This window comes from Oncorhynchus clarkii, chromosome 10 (assembly GCF_045791955.1).
Source record: "Oncorhynchus clarkii lewisi isolate Uvic-CL-2024 chromosome 10, UVic_Ocla_1.0, whole genome shotgun sequence".
Classification (NCBI taxonomy): Eukaryota; Metazoa; Chordata; class Actinopteri; order Salmoniformes; family Salmonidae; genus Oncorhynchus; species Oncorhynchus clarkii.
This window is the reverse complement of record NC_092156.1, coordinates 8,146,762-8,164,436: the sequence shown is the minus strand read 5'-3', so window position 1 is coordinate 8,164,436 and position 17,675 is coordinate 8,146,762. Positions and strand designations below refer to the sequence as shown.

The window sequence follows — 17,675 nt, the reverse complement described above, 5'->3', positions numbered from 1 at the left end:
TCACCAAGTGATAGAACACCTACAGGGACATGTCTGTTTAGCAGTTCATCCAGTGATTAAACACCTACAGTGACATGTATGTAAAGAAGAACATCCAGTGCAGTGATAAAACACCTAGTGACATGTCTGTTTAGCAGTTCGTCCAGTGCAGTGATAGAACACCAACAGTGACATGTCTGTAAAGCAGAACAACCAGTGCAGTGATAGAACACCTACAGTGACATGTCTGTTTAGCAGTTCATCCATTGATAGAACACCAACAGTGACATGTCTGTTTAGCAGTTCATCCAGTGATAGAACACCTACAGTGACATGTCTGTTTAGCAGTTCATCCAGTGCAGTGATAAAACACCTAGAGTGACATGTCTGTTTAGCAGTTCGTCCAGTGCAGTGATAGAACACCAACAGTGACATGTCTGTTTAGCAGTTCATCCAGTGATAGAACACCTACAGGGACATGTCTGTTTAGCAGTTCATCCAGTGATAGAACACCTACTGTGACATGTCTGTTTAGCAGTTCATCCAGTGATACAACACCTACAGTGACATGTCTGTATAGCAGTTCATCCAGTGATTAAACACCAACAGTGACATGCCTGTATAGCAGTTCATCCAGTGATAGAACACCTACAGGGACATGTCTGTTTAGCAGTTCATCCAGTGATAGAACACCTACTGTGACAAGTCTGTTTAGCAGTTCATCCAGTGATACAACACCTACAGTGACAAGTCTGTATAGCAGTTCATCCAGTGATAGAACACCTACAGTGACATGTCTGTTTAGCAGTTCATCCAGTGATTAAACACCTACAGTGACATGTCTGTTTAGCAGTTCATCCAGTGATAGAACACCTACAGTGACATGTCTGTTTAGCAGTTCATCCAGTGATAGAACACCTACTGTGAAAGGTCTGTTTAGCAGTTCATCCAGTGATAAAACACCAACAGTGACATGTCTGTAATACAGTTCATCCAGTGCAGTGATATAACACCAACAGTGACATGTCTGTATAGCAGAACATCCAGTGCAGTGAAAAAACACCAACAGTGACATGTCTGTATAGCAGAACATCCAGTGCAGTGAAAAAACACCAACAGTGACATGTCTGTATAGCCGAACAGCCAGTGCAGTGAAAAAACACCAACAGTGACATGTCTGTATAGCAGAACATCCAGTGCAGTGAAAAAACACCAACAGTGACATGTATGTAAAGAAGAACATCCAGTGCAGTGATAAAACACCTAGTGACATGTCTGTTTAGCAGTTCGTCCAGTGCAGTGATAGAACACCAACAGTGACATGTCTGTAAAGCAGAACAACCAGTGCAGTGATAGAACACCTACAGTGACATGTCTGTTTAGCAGTTCATCCATTGATAGAACACCAACAGTGACATGTCTGTTTAGCAGTTCATCCAGTGATAGAACACCTACAGTGACATGTCTGTTTAGCAGTTCATCCAGTGCAGTGATAAAACACCTAGAGTGACATGTCTGTTTAGCAGTTCGTCCAGTGCAGTGATAGAACACCAACAGTGACATGTCTGTTTAGCAGTTCATCCAGTGCAGTGATAGAACACCAACAGTGACATGTCTGTTTAGCAGTTCATCCAGTGATAGAACACCTACAGGGACATGTCTGTTTAGCAGTTCATCCAGTGATAGAACACCTACAGTGACATGTCTGTTTAGCAGTTCATCCAGTGATACAACACCTACAGTGACATGTCTGTATAGCAGTTCATCCAGTGATTAAACACCAACAGTGACATGCCTGTATAGCAGTTCATCCAGTGATAGAACACCTACAGGGACATGTCTGTTTAGCAGTTCATCCAGTGATAGAACACCTACTGTGACAAGTCTGTTTAGCAGTTCATCCAGTGATACAACACCTACAGTGACATGTCTGTATAGCAGTTCATCCAGTGATAGAACACCTACAGTGACATGTCTGTTTAGCAGTTCAACCAGTCATAAAACACCAACAGTGACATGTCTGTTTAGCAGTTCATCCAGTGATAGAACACCTACAGTGACATGTCTGTTTAGCAGTTCATCCAGTGATTAAACACCTACAGTGACATGTCTGTTTAGCAGTTCATCCAGTGATAGAACACCTACAGTGACATGTCTGTTTAGCAGTTCATCCAGTGCAGTGATAAAACACCTAGAGTGACATGTTTTTTTAGCAGTTCGTCCAGTGCAGTGATAGAACACCAACAGTGACATGTCTGTTTAGCAGTTCATCCAGTGATAAAACACCAACAGTGACATATCTGTTTAGCAGTTCATCCAGTGATAGAACACCAACAGTGACATGTCTGTTTAGCAGTTCATCCAGTGATAGAACACCTAAAGTGACATGTATGTTTAGCAGTTCATCCAGTGATAGAACACCTACAGGGACATGCCTGTATAGCAGTTAATCCAGTGATAGAACACCTACAGGGACATGTCTGTTTAGCAGTTCATCCAGTGATAGAACACCTACTGTGAAAGGTCTGTGTAGCAGTTCATCCAGTGATAAAACACCAACAGTGACATGTCTGTAATACAGTTCATCCAGTGCAGTGATATAACACCAACAGTGACATGTCTGTATAGCAGAACATCCAGTGCAGTGAAAAAACACCAACAGTGACATGTCTGTATAGCAGAACATCCAGTGCAGTGAAAAAACACCAACAGTGACATGTCTGTATAGCCGAACAGCCAGTGCAGTGATAGAACACCTACAGTGACATGTCTGTTTAGCAGTTCATCCAGTGATAGAACACCAACAGTGACATGTCTGTTTAGCAGTTCATCCAGTGATAGAACACCTAAAGTGACATGTATGTTTAGCAGTTCATCCAGTGATAGAACACCTACAGGGACATGCCTGTATAGCAGTTCATCCAGTGATAGAACACCTACAGGGACATGTCTGTTTAGCAGTTCATCCAGTGATAGAACACCTACTGTGAAAGGTCTGTTTAGCAGTTCAACCAGTCATAAAACACCAACAGTGACATGTCTGTTTAGCAGTTCATCCAGTGATAGAACACCTACAGTGACATGTCTGTTTAGCAGTTCATCCAGTGATTAAACACCTACAGTGACATGTCTGTTTAGCAGTTCATCCAGTTATAGAACACCAAGAGTGACATGTCTGTTTAGCAGAACATCCAGTGCAGTGATAGAACACCTAAAGTGACATGTCTGTTTAGCAGTTAATCCAGTGATAGAACACCAACAGTGACATGTCTGTTTAGCAGTTCATCCAGTGATAGAACACCAACAGTGACATGCCTGTTTAGCAGTTTATCCAGTGATACAACACCTACAGTGACATGTCTGTTTAGCAGTTCATCCAGTGCAGTGACAAAACACCTAGAGTGACATGTCTGTTTAGCAGTTCGTCCAGTGCAGTGATAGAACACCTAGAGTGACATGTCTGTTTAGCAGTTCATCCAGTGATAGAACACCTACAGGGACATGTCTGTTTCGTTGTTCATCCAGTGATTAAACACCCACAGTGACATGTCTGTTTAGCAGTTCATCCATCGTTAAAACACCAAGAGTGACATGTCTGTAAAGCAGAACATCCAGTGCAGTGATAAAACACTGACAGTGACATATCTGTATAGCAGAACATCCAGTGCAGTGATAAAACACCAACAGTGACATGTCTGTATAGCAGAACATCCAGTGATAGAACACCTACAGTGATGTGTCTGTTTAGCAGTTCATCCAGTGATAAAACACCAACAGTGACATGTCTGTTTAGCAGTTCATCCAGTGATAGAACACCTACAGTGACATGTCTGTTTAGCAGTTCATCCAGTGATAGAACACCTAAAGTGACATGTCTGTTTAGCAGTTCATCCAGTGATAGAACACCTACAGTGACATGTCTGTTTAGCAGTTCAACCAGTCATAAAACACCAACAGTGACATGTCTGTTTAGCAGTTCATCCAGTGATAGAACACCAACAGTGACATGTCTGTTTAGCAGTTCATCCAGTGCAGTGATAAAACACCTAGAGTGACATGTTTGTTTAGCAGTTCGTCCAATGCAGTGATAGAACACCTACAGTGACATGTCTGTTACGCAGTTCATCCAGTGATAGAACACCTAAAGTGACATGTCTGTTTAGCAGTTCATCCAGTGATAGAACACCTACAGTGACATGTCTGTTTAGCAGTTCATCCAGTGATAGAACACCTAAAGTGACATGTCTGTTTAGCAGTTCATCCAGTGATAGAACACCTAAAGTGACATGTCTGTTTAGCAGTTCATCCAGTGATAGAACACCAACAGTGACATGTCTGTTTAGCAGTTTATCCTGTGTTAAAACACCAAGAGTGACATGTCTGTTTAGCAGTTCATCCAGTACAGTGATAGAACACCTACAGTGACATGTCTGTTTAGCAGTTCTTCCAGAGCAGTGATAAAACACCTACAGTGACATGTCTGTTTAGCAGTTCATCCAGTGCAGTGATAGAAAATTTACAGTGACATGTCTGTATAGCAGAACATCCAGTGCAGTGATAAAACACCGACAGTGACATATTTGTATAGCAGAACATCCAGTGCAGTGATAAAACACCAACAGTGACATGTCTGTATAGCATAACATACAGTGCAGTGATAGAACACCTACAGTGACATGTCTGTTTAGCGGTTCATCCAGTGCAGTGATAGAACACCTACAGTGACATGTCTGTTTAGTAGTTCATCCAGTGATAGAACACCAACAGTGACATGTCTGTTTAGCAGATTATCCTGTGTTAAAACACCAAGAGTGACATGTCTGTTTTAGCAGTTCATCCAGTACAGTGATAGAACACCTACAGTGACATGTCTGTTTAGCAGTTCTTCCAGAGCAGTGATAAAACACCTACAGTGACATGTCTGTTTAGCAGTTCATCCAGTGCAGTCATAGAACACCTACAGTGACATGTCTGTATATCAGAACATCCAGTGCAGTGATAAAACACTGACAGTGACATATCTGTATAGCAGAACATCCAGTGCAGTGATAAAACACCAACAGTGACATGTCTGTATAGCATAACATACAGTGCAGTGATAGAACACCTACAGTGACATGTCTGTTTAGCAGTTCATCCAGTGCAGTGATAGAACACCTACAGTGACATGTCTGTTTAGTAGTTCATCCAGTGATAGAACACCAACAGTGACATGTCTGTTTAGCAGATTATCCTGTGTTAAAACACCAAGAGTGACATGTCTGTTTAGCAGTTCATCCAGTACAGTGATAGAACACCTACAGTGACATGTCTGTTTAGCAGTTCTTCCAGAGCAGTGATAAAACACCTACAGTGACATGTCTGTTTAGCAGTTCATCCAGTGCAGTCATAGAACACCTACAGTGACATGTCTGTATATCAGAACATCCAGTGCAGTGATAAAACACCGACAGTGACATATCTGTATAGCAGAACATCCAGTGCAGTGATAAAACACCAACAGTGACATGTCTGTATAGCATAACATACAGTGCAGTGATAGAACACCTACAGTGACATGTCTGTTTAGCAGTTCATCCAGTGATAGAACACCTACAGTGACATGTCTGTTTAGCAGTTCATCCAGTGCAGTGATAGAACACCAACAGTGACATGTCTGTTTAGCAGTTCATCCAGTGATAGAACACCTAAAGTGACATGTCTGTTTAGCAGTTCATCCAGTGATAGAACACCTAAAGTGACATGTCTGTTTAGCAGTTCATCCAGTGATAAAACACCAACAGTGACATGTCTGTTTAGCAGTTCATCCAGTGTAGTGATAGAACACCAACAGTGACATGTCTGTAAAGCAGAACATCCAGTGCAGTGATAGAACACCTACAGTGACATGTCTGTTTAGCAGTTCATCCAGTGATAGAACACCTAAAGTGACATGTCTGTTTAGCAGTTCAAGCAGTGATAGAACACCTACAGTGACATGTCTGTTTAGCAGTTCATCCAGTGATACAACACCTACAGTGACATGTCTGTTTAGCAGTTCATCCAGTGCAGTGATAGAACACCTACAGTGACATGTCTGTTTAGCAGTTCATCCAGTGCAGATAAAACACAGTGACATGTCTGTATAGTAGTTCATCCAGTGATAAAAGACCTACAGTGACATGTCTGTTTAGCAGTTCATCCAGTACAGTGATAGAACACCTACAGTGACATGTCTGTTTAGCAGTTCTTCCAGTGATAGAACACCTAAAGTGACATGTCTGGTTAGCAGTTCATCCAGTGATAGAACACCAACAGTGACATGTCTGTTTAGCAGTTTATCCTGTGTTAAAACACCAAGAGTGACATGTCTGTTTAGCAGTTCTTCCAGAGCAGTGATAAAACACCTACAGTGACATGTCTGTTTAGCAGTTCATCCAGTGCAGTGATAGAAAATCTACAGTGACATGTCTGTATAGCAGAACATCCAGTGCAGTGATAAAACACCGACAGTGACATATTTGTATAGCAGAACATCCAGTGCAGTGATAAAACACCAACAGTGACATGTCTGTATAGCATAACATACAGTGCAGTGATAGAACACCTACAGTGACATGTCTGTTTAGCAGTTCATCCAGTGCAGTGATAGAACACCTACAGTGACATGTCTGTTTAGTAGTTCATCCAGTGATAGAACACCAACAGTGACATGTCTGTTTAGCAGATTATCCTGTGTTAAAACACCAAGAGTGACATGTCTGTTTAGCAGTTCATCCAGTACAGTGATAGAACACCTACAGTGACATGTCTGTTTAGCAGTTCTTCCAGAGCAGTGATAAAACACCTACAGTGACATGTCTGTTTAGCAGTTCATCCAGTGCAGTCATAGAACACCTACAGTGACATGTCTGTATATCAGAACATCCAGTGCAGTGATAAAACACCGACAGTGACATATCTGTATAGCAGAACATCCAGTGCAGTGATAAAACACCAACAGTGACATGTCTGTATAGCATAACATACAGTGCAGTGATAGAACACCTACAGTGACATGTCTGTTTAGCAGTTCATCCAGTGATAGAACACCTACAGTGACATGTCTGTTTAGCAGTTCATCCAGTGCAGTGATAGAACACCAACAGTGACATGTCTGTTTAGCAGTTCATCCAGTGATAGAACACCTAAAGTGACATGTCTGTTTAGCAGTTCATCCAGTGATAGAACACCTACAGTGACATGTCTGTTTAGCAGTTCATCCAGTGCAGTGATAGAACACCAACAGTGACATGTCTGTTTAGCAGTTCATCCAGTGCAGTGATAGAACACCTACAGTGACATGTCTGTTTAGCAGTTCATCCAGTGATAGAACACCTAAAGTGACATGTCTGTTTAGCAGTTCATCCAGTGATAAAACACCAACAGTGACATGTCTGTTTAGCAGTTCATCCAGTGTAGTGATAGAACACCAACAGTGACATGTCTGTAAAGCAGAACATCCAGTGCAGTGATAGAACACCTACAGTGACATGTCTGTTTAGCAGTTCATCCAGTGATAGAACACCTAAAGTGACATGTCTGTTTAGCAGTTCAAGCAGTGATAGAACACCTACAGTGACATGTCTGTTTAGCAGTTCATCCAGTGATACAACACCTACAGTGACATGTCTGTTTAGCAGTTCATCCAGTGCAGTGATAGAACACCTACAGTGACATGTCTGTATAGCAGAACATCCAGTGCAGTGATAAAACACCGACAGTGACATATCTGTATAGCAGAACATCCAGTGCAGTGATAAAACACCTACAGTGACATGTCTGTATAGCAGTTCATCCAGTGATAAACACCTACAGTGACATGTCTGTTTAGCAGTTCATCCAGTGCAGTGATAGAACACCTACAGTGACATGTCTGTATAGTAGTTCATCCAGTGATAAAATACCTACAGTGACATGTCTGTTTAGCAGTTCATCCAGTGCAGATAAAACACCTACAGTGACATGTCTGTTTAGCAGTTCATCCAGTGATAGAACACCTACAGTGACATGTCTGTATAGCAGTTAATCCAGTGATAGAACACCAGCTAATGCACACATTAAGAGTGCATGCCCAGATTCTCATTAAAACCACAGTCAGTTGTTTCTTAGGAAACGTCTTAAATCAATGAGAATTATCTTCCAGTACAATGTGTAATTCCACAAAAAAATACTCCAGCACTGATAAACCATATTCCATTCTACATTATCCATCTTTATCTGTTTGTGCCTTTGAAACGATTGATAATTCTAGACACCATTGATACTGAATTACAGTATTGCATTCAATCATTGAAACAGTTTTCTAAAACTTTCGCTGGCAAAGGGAAACCAGTCTTTTGAACAAACAGTCAAATGTGACACCCTTAAAAACAGAAATGAGGGAGCAAACTGGGTGAGTGCAGAAGGGTAAGATGGCATTACATTAACTTTAAATTGGCTTGGGGGAATGTTGGGTTTGTCAAGAAAGAGAATCATGTCCCTGTTGAACTGCTGTGCCACTCTCTCCCTAACCTCCCTCTGTCTCTCTCTCTCTCTCCCTCCCTCCCTCCCACCATTTATCTCTCTCTCTCTCTCTCTCTCTCTCTTTTTCTCTCCCTCCCTCCATCCCTCTATTTCCCCCTCCCTCCCTCCCTCCCTCCCTCTCCCTCCATTTCTCTCTTTTTCCTTCCCTCCCTCCATTTCTCCCTCCCTCCCTCCCTCCCTCCATTTCCCTCCCTCCCTACATTTCTCTCTCCTTCCCTCCCTCCATTTCTCCCTCCCTCCCTCCCTCCCTCCCTCCCTCCCTCCCTCCCTCCCTCCCTTTCTCTCTCTCTTTCCCTCCCTTTCTCTCTCTCCCTCCCTCCCTCCCTCCCTCCCTCCCTCCCTCCCTCCCTCTCCCTCTCTCCCTCCCTCCCTTCCTTTCTCTCCCTCTCCCTTTCTCTCTCTCTGTATGAGAGTGAGACAAGCAGCACTTGGTTTAACTGGACTAGAATACACTGTAACTATCAGCAGTTATTTAGTGTTAGCCCCAACACTGCCCTCTGAAGGCCTGATGTCAGGATACATAGCATGACATTATGGCTTCAACCAAAGCCCCAAAGTGCCAAGTCTAGGTCCAAGAGGCTTCTAAACAGCTTCTACCCCCAAGTCATCAGCTTTTACCCCCAAGTCATAAGACTCCTGATCACCTAATCAAATGGCAACCCAGACGTTTTGCATTGCCCCCCCCCCCCCTCTTCCACCACTGCCACTCTCTGTTGTTACTCCTCTCTACATGTAAATCTTACCTCAACTAACTGGTGCCCCCCGCATATTGACTCTGTACCGGTACCCCCCTGTATATAGACTTGTTATTGTTATTTTACTGCTGCTCAGGTGGGACCATTCTAGCCAATGAGAGGGCAGATACACATGTGAAACACAGCTCCATTATAGCATCTGTGACAGCATGGCCAGTGCAATTGAGGCTATCTCCATTTTAAAGTAGTAAATGTTATTCTTCTTGATTGGCTGATTGCTTCCAACTTATAACAATCCCCACCCAGTTGACTACTTTTAAATAGTGGAAGCCCTCATTGGCAATGTCCATGCTAAAATGGATTATATCCATGATGAGTCTTCTATCTATCTCTATGACAACAGCCACAACTTTAAGTTTTATTTCAAAGTTGCCAAAATGCTACGTGTATCCACTTAAATCAGTGCATTCGTAACAACCAAACCATTACAAAACTTATTTTTTGACCAAATAAGCCTCGTGTAGAAAATTAGCAATTCCATTTTTGTTGGCCAAATTCGACACTCTCTCATTGACCTCCATGCAAAAATTACTCACTTTGTGGGCTTATTTTTTTGTGAACCAGATTTTTCGCGGAGTAAAACCTCTTGCTTCGTCTCTCGCGCCACCTCTTCCTCTCTGCTTCAACCTCCTTATGGGAGGTGGCTAGAAAGTCTGCACTGGAACCATCAAGGGTACATGGAAATGTTTAAGTCTTTAAGGATTATTGGTACCGACTTGTAGCTATGTGGGACACCTCAGGTCATTTGTGGCACAAGAAACTGTCCATTGTCCACTAACTGAATTTGCCATGTGTCTCGGCGCTCTCTACCAGGTGAGTGATGCTGTGCTGCCTGGGAGAAGCAGGAAGCTGTGTCTGCATTTTCTGAGACCCTGGATGTAGACGGCTGTGACTGTGTGTGTGACGCATGCAGACACATTAGCCTGAATAACCTCATATACATGAATCCTTCAACTTGGTAGACATCCAATGGTGTCTCTTGAGTCCTTGGTAGCCTAGTTAATGGTCCTAATATATTCATTGGATGTTGTTATTGTTCTACTATATACGGTTCTTATTGTAACTGTTAATATGGCTTGTCATTCCTCCCACTCACCCTGGGCAACTCAATTAGTTGTTTTAAATGATGATGGTTGCTATATTATAGTAACATAGCCATCTGTCTAAAGTAAATATGACAATATCTTACTGATGACAAAAAAAAGGGGTTCTTGTGAATGATTTGCTTACTTTAGAAATATAATTGTATTGCCAAGCCACTTTAGTGTTCTTAAGACAAAATCATCATTGGCCCCCATTGAGAATGCCTGGGGCAGCACAGTCACAATGCCTGGGGCAGCACAGTCACAACACCTGGGGCAGCACAGTCACAATGCCTGGGGCAGCACAGTCACAATGCCTGGGGCAGCACAGTCACAATGCCAGTGGCAGCACAGTCACAATGCCAGTGGCAGCACAGTCACAATGCCTGGGGCAGCACAGTCACAACGCATGGGGCAGCACAGTCACAATGCCTGGGGCAGCACAGTCACAATGCTTGGGGCAGCATAGTCACAATGCCTGGGGCAGCACAGTCACAATGCCTGGGGCAGCACAGTCACAATGCCTGGGGCAGCACAGTCACAACACCTGGGGCAGCACAGTCACAACGCCTGGGGCAGCACAGTCACAATGCCTGGGGCAGCACAGTCGCAATGCCAGTGGCAGCACAGTCACAATGCCTGGGGCAGCACAGTCACAATGCCTGGGGCAGCACAGTCACATTGCCTGGGGCAACACAGTCAGATTGCCTGGGGCAGCACAGTCAGATTGCCTGGGGCAGCACAGTCACAATACCTGGGGCAGCACAGTCACAATACCTGGGGCAGCACGGTCACAATGCCAACGGCAGCACAGTCACAATGCCTGGGGCAGCACAGTCACAATGTCTGGGGCAGCACAGTCACATTGCCTGGGGCAGCACAGTCACAATACCTGGGGCAACACAGTCAGATTGCCTGGGGCAGCACAGTCACAATACCTGGGGCAACACAGTTAGATTGCCTGGGGCAGCACAGTCAGAATGCCCGTGGCAGCACAGTCAGAATGCCTGGGGCAGCACAGTCAGAATGCCCGTGGTAGCACAGTCACAATGGGAGTCAACCCATGAATAGGTTTCCCCCCTGTCTGATACAGCCAAGGAAGTATGATGTAGCTCATGACTATGATCCATTGAGTTGTCTGAAGAAGAAAATTTAAAATTAAAAAACACTGAATTGCTAAGGTAATTTCCAGATTGTCTGCTTCTTTTTTAAATCAACTGATGAAACGCTGCTGTTCCTTCCTAATGCAAATCCTGATGTCATAAGCGGCTCACACTAATGTCTAGAATGAGGAGGCATTGGCAGGAACAACACTGAATCACTGATCTCTTTAAATAAGAGCCCAGGGTCTGGTTGCAAAAAAATACCTTAAGTTAATTTCCCCCTCATCTTTTCCCTTAAAGTTTCTTTAACTCTAAGTAGGTTGCACAAAAGTGAATTTCCTAAGAGAGAGAGAGAGAACAGCCAATCAGGATACATTCAAAAAACACATCAATACTGACTGGTCACTGTGTCTAAAGCAAGTCCTAAAACTCATCCAATCATTACATAATATCTCCAGGAGATGAGAGGTGAGGACCCCGGATCAGAATACCAAGTCTTCAACTGCAAGCCGCCTCTTTCACCTGTCAATTGAAAGTCCACAGAAAAATGTCCGTACCGTTGGGTTTGCTGTCTGTGTGCAATTTGTATGTTTCCTCCCACATTCCATCTTCCACTTTCTCATTGAAAGGTTACAATTATTGGAAGCTTGCGGGAACTCAGGGAGTGCCTGAAATGCGTATATTCTATGTTACTCAATTGAGACACATAGTCATTTTGATATGTCAAGTTTTTCAGATAATCTTCATATTGGCATAATTATGGTTCCCTAAATGTGCTATTTCACATAATCTCCACAGAACGACGCTGATACAGCTCAACTCTCCCTGTTGATTCACATGTTTCATGACTGCTATGATCAATCAAATAATATCTCTCCGTTGTTTTTTTTGGTGCCTAAAATACCCGTTATTGCCCAACTGGGATGCGTTTCGGGAAAGCGCTAACTTATAGACGACATGAAAGTCAAAAAAGTAACTGCATGACGCCAACAGATGGTGCCTTAAAAGGTTCTAATCTTTTAGAAAACTGCAGATTCGTGGAAATGAGTGTCTAGACAGGATCATTTCAAATGAGTGCCTAGACAGGATCCTTTCAAATGAGTGCCTAGACAGGCTCCTTTCAAATGAGTGCCTAGACAGGATCCTTTCAAATGAGTGCCTAGACAGGATCCTTTCAAATGAGTGCCTAGACAGGATCCTTTCAAATGAGTGTCTAGACAGGATCTTTTCAAATGAGTGTCTAGACAGGATCCTTTCAAATGAGTGCCTAGACAGGATCCTTTCAAATGAGTGCCTAGACAGGCTCCTTTCAAATGAGTGCCTAGACAGGATCCTTTCAAATGAGTGCCTAGACAGGATCCTTTCAAATGAGTGCCTAGACAGGATCCTTTCAAATGAGTGTCTAGACAGGATCTTTTCAAATGAGTGTCTAGACAGGATCCTTTCAAATGAGTGCCTAGACAGGATCCTTTCAAATGAGTGTCTAGACAGGATCCTTTCAAATGAGTGCCTAGACAGGATCCTTTCAAATGAGTGTCTAGACAGGATCCTTTCAAATGAGTGTCTAGACAGGATCCTTTCAAATGAGTGCCTAGACAGGATCCTTTCAAATGAGTGCCTAGACAGGATCCTTTCAAATGAGTGCCTAGACAGGATCCTTTCAAATGAGTGCCTAGACAGGATCCTTTCAAATGAGTGTCTAGACAGGATCCTTTCAAATGAGTGCCTAGACAGGATCCTTTCAAATGAGTGCCTAGACAGGATCCTTTCAAATGAGTGCCTAGACAGGATCCTTTCAAATGAGTGCCTAGACAGGATCCTTTCAAATGAGTGCCTAGACAGGATCCTTTCAAATGAGTGCCTAGACAGGATCCTTTTCTACTGTACCTCCAAAATCATTATGACAAAATGTTAGAGAAGAGGTTACTGACACTATCGTTGACATTTAGTAAAGCAACAGGTGTTAATGCAATGGAGACAGCATTTGAACACCTCGAACACTAACTGTCATCAAAGTGAAAACACGATTCAGTGCAATTACAAAGCACTGCAGTCAGTTAGTCAATTACAAAGAACAAACCATTCACTAAACCCTAAATCTCAACTAAATCTTGTCATGAATATTGTGTAAATAGAGGAAGTTGAGGAGACTAAAGTGCTTGGATTGGGGCGGCAGGTAGCCTAGTGGTTAAGAGTGTTGGGCGGGTAACCAAAAAATTGCTAGATGGAATCCCCGAGCTGACAATGTAAAAGTATCTTGTTCTGCCCCTGAACAAGGCAGTTAACCCACTGTTCCTAGACCAGTTAACCCACTGTTCCTAGACCAGTTAACCCACTGTTCCTAGACCAGTTAACCCACTGTTCCTAGACCAGTTAACCCACTGTTCCTAGACCAGTTAACCCACTGTTCCTAGACCAGTTAACCCACTGTTCCTAGACCAGTTAACCCACTGTTCCTAGACCAGTTAACCCACTGTTCCTAGACCAGTTAACCCACTGTTCCTGGACCAGTTAACCTACGGTTCCTAGACCAGTTAACCCACTGTTCCTAGACCAGTTAACCCACTGTTCCTAGACCAGTTAACCCACTGTTCCTAGACCAGTTAACCCACTGTTCCTAGACCAGTTAACCCACTGTTCCTAGACCAGTTAACCCACTGTTCCTAGACCAGTTAACCCACTGTTCCTAGACCAGTTAACCCACTGTTCCTAGACCAGTTAACCCACTGTTCCTAGACCAGTTAACCCACTGTTCCTAGACCAGTTAACCCACTGTTCCTAGACCAGTTAACCCACTGTTCCTAGACCAGTTAACCCACTGTTCCTAGACCAGTCAACCCACTGTTCCTAGGCCAGTTAACCCACTGTTCCTAGACCAGTTAACCCACTGTTCCTAGACCAGTTAACCCACTGTTCCTAGACCAGTTAACCCACTGTTCCTAGACCAGTTAACCCACTGTTCCTAGACCAGTTAACCCACTGTTCCTAGACCAGTTAACCCACTGTTCCTAGGCCAGTTAACCCACTGTTCCTAGACCAGTTAACCCACTGTTCCTAGACCAGTTAACCCACTGTTCCTAGACCAGTTAACCCACTGTTCCTAGACCAGTTAACCCACTGTTCCTAGACCAGTTAACCCACTGTTCCTAGACCAGTTAACCCACTGTTCCTAGACCAGTTAACCCACTGTTCCTAGACCAGTTAACCCACTGTTCCTAGACCAGTTAACCCACTGTTCCTAGACCAGTTAACCCACTGTTCCTAGACCAGTTAACCCACTGTTCCTAGACCAGTTAACCCACTGTTCCTAGACCAGTTAACCCACTGTTCCTAGACCAGTTAACCCACTGTTCCTAGACCAGTTAACCCACTGTTCCTAGGCCAGTTAACCCACTGTTCCTAGACCAGTTAACCCACTGTTCCTAGACCAGTTAACCCACTGTTCCTAGACCAGTTAACCCACTGTTCCTAGACCAGTTAACCCACTGTTCCTAGACCAGTTAACCCGCTGTTCCTAGACCAGTTAACCCACTGTTCCTAGACCAGTTAACCCGCTGTTCCTAGACCAGTTAACCCACTGTTCCTAGACCAGTTAACCCACTGTTCCTAGACCAGTTAACCCACTGTTCCTAGACCAGTTAACCCACTGTTCCTAGACCAGTTAACCCACTGTTCCTAGACCAGTTAACCCACTGTTCCTAGACCAGTTAACCCACTGTTCCTAGACCAGTTAACCCACTGTTCCTAGGCCGTCATTGAAAATACGAATTTGTTCTTAACTGACTTGCCTAAGTTAAGTAAACTGACATGGTCTAAACGTATTGATGCAACAGTAGCTAAGATGGGGAGAGTGATGTTCTGCTTTCTTGACATCTCTATCAACAAAACAAGTCCTACAAGACCTAGTTCTGTTGCACGTGGACTACTGACCAGTTATATGGTCAAGTGCCACAGAGGGACTTTGGCAAATTACAGTTGTCCCAGAAAAGAGCAGCACGGCTAGCCCTTAAGTGTACACAGAGAGCTAACATCGATGACACGCATGTCTTTTATCTCCTGGCTCAAAGTAGAGGAGAGATTGACTGCATCACTACTTGTCTTTGTGAGAGGCACTGACATGTTGAAAAACATAGAGGTGTCTAGCACACAGCTCAGACACATGCCACAAGGGGTCTCTTCACAATCCCCAAGTCCAGAACAGATTCTGGAAAACGCACAGTACTACACAGGGCCATGACTACAAACTCTATTTCACATCAATTAACTCATGAAAGCAGTAAAATCTGATTTTAAAAAAATAAAAAAACGGATTAAACTACACCTTATGGAACAACAAGGACTATGAAGAGCCACAAACGCATACGCACGCTAGCACACACACTCTACACACATATACATTGTAATATTGTTGTATGGTGGTATTCTACATGTTGTATTGTAGATATGTTGTGGTATAATAATGTTATATGATGTACTGTACTCTTTTATTTTGGGTTTTACGTGTGATGCAAGTGCCTCAATGTGTTTGGACCCCAGGAAGAGTAGCTGGTAGGGATCCCTAATAAATACACATTTAAAAAATGACAGATACCATATCTTAATTTGAGCCAGTTTCACACAACAGGAAAACAATCCTGCAGCAACAGTTAATGTGAATTGTTATGTAGATTATAATTAATGGAAATTTTTCCGTAGGGGTTTGGGCAAATCAAGTCTGAAATTGGAAATTGGAAATGATTATGCAAAAGGCTTCTAACTTTGTTTAACCTCGAAAACACTACACGTTTGCGTTTCCTGCTATGCAGGAAAATTCATGCAACAACAGGATGATCAAATTAAGATATGGCATCTGTACATGTGCTGTTCATTAAAGGGAGATAAAGGCTAAACTCACATGCATATGTCATAGCAAAGCTGCTTGCTGTGTCGACCATGTCCACTTGTGGTACCAGTTTGGGGATATCCTGGTGATGAGAGAGTGCAAACCGAAAAACCTCATATTCGTGGGAGCCGTTTGGGAACAATCCCCCTGTGTGCAAGACAAAGGCCATCATTGAAAAGGGTTCACATCAACTGTCATCAAACAACGAAAATTTTAACGTAGCCTAATACAAAATAAGACGAATGGGGACTGTCTTGCAACTTTGGAATTACGCAGCAGTTTAGATGTGAAACCGACAGGACGCAGTAGTGATATAATAAGCATTCCGTGTTGATAATACTCACCTATATTTATATTACTTGGGAAATTTGAACCAGCGCAAAACCCAACACAAAAACTAACAAAGACCGAGGTAAGTCGTCGCTGCATATTTCCTTTTGCATTGGCGACGAAAAAAGAAACAAATGCCAAATAAAGGTCTGCTTCTGTTGCCCACAAGCCACTCACAATGCATTCATAGTTGTAGTAGACTAACTGAATTCGCAGAGCTTGAGTCACAACCGCTCTCTCCCTAGCCTGGCGCACTCTCTCTCGCTGTCTGCGGTGCGCGCAGAGCTAAAGATAATGACGGTGTCAATACACAAGCAGACGGAGCCCTACCTACTTTAGATATAAACTGCGGAGCTTCGATTATGTCAGCATTAAATGGGAGCTCATGATGGTTTTCTGAACATTCTGTCACCGTATTCACACAGTATCGTATGAGAATTACGCTTAGATAAATCGTTACAGAACTGGGAATGCCCAAATTCCTTGCACAGACTGTGTTAATAAACCAGTAGTGGAGTTGCCAAGACGTTCATGGCATAATGATTGTGCAAGCAGCTCATTACCGGTCTATGATTGGTCGCAAATGGCAACCTAAATCGAGCAGTTAATTACATTTTATGTAGACAAGTATAATGAAAATAATGACACATATATTTAACTAATTAATTACATCGTATGTACACAAGTATAGTGAAAACAATGACACATATAGTTAACTATTTATGACACATACATATGTTATTATTAGGTTACAACACACAAATGTATAGCCTAATGAGGCTGTTTTGCGACGGACATCAAGGTGTAGACCGACAGTAAGATAATAAATACGGAGTATTTTAACATGCGGTATTTTACAGTCATACATCTCTTGAAAGATACAGTACTTAGGCCTGACCCTCACAACTGCTCTGTCACATAATAACATATATACGGCACAGCGTTTAAATTCTGCCTATACATCAGAAATCAGACAACAAGAATGCGGCTTTGTCTTAAT

The 17,675-nt window shown here is 43.1% G+C and overlaps 1 protein-coding gene across 2 annotated transcripts in view; it reads right to left on the bottom strand.

Moving 5' to 3' along the window:
• The window catches only part of LOC139417973 (glutamate receptor 1-like), a 129,774-nt gene extending 112,907 nt beyond the window's left edge, over positions 1-16,867 (bottom strand). For both annotated transcript variants that reach the window (XM_071167010.1, XM_071167009.1), the window contains exons 1-2: positions 16,690-16,867; positions 16,358-16,492 (exon numbers count right to left, since the gene is read on the bottom strand). In XM_071167010.1, the coding sequence (XP_071023111.1) occupies positions 16,358-16,492; positions 16,690-16,774 (220 nt within the window). In that variant the 5' untranslated portion in view covers positions 16,775-16,867. The remainder of the gene's footprint in view (positions 1-16,357; positions 16,493-16,689) is intronic.
• Positions 16,868-17,675: the final 808 nt, after the last annotated feature.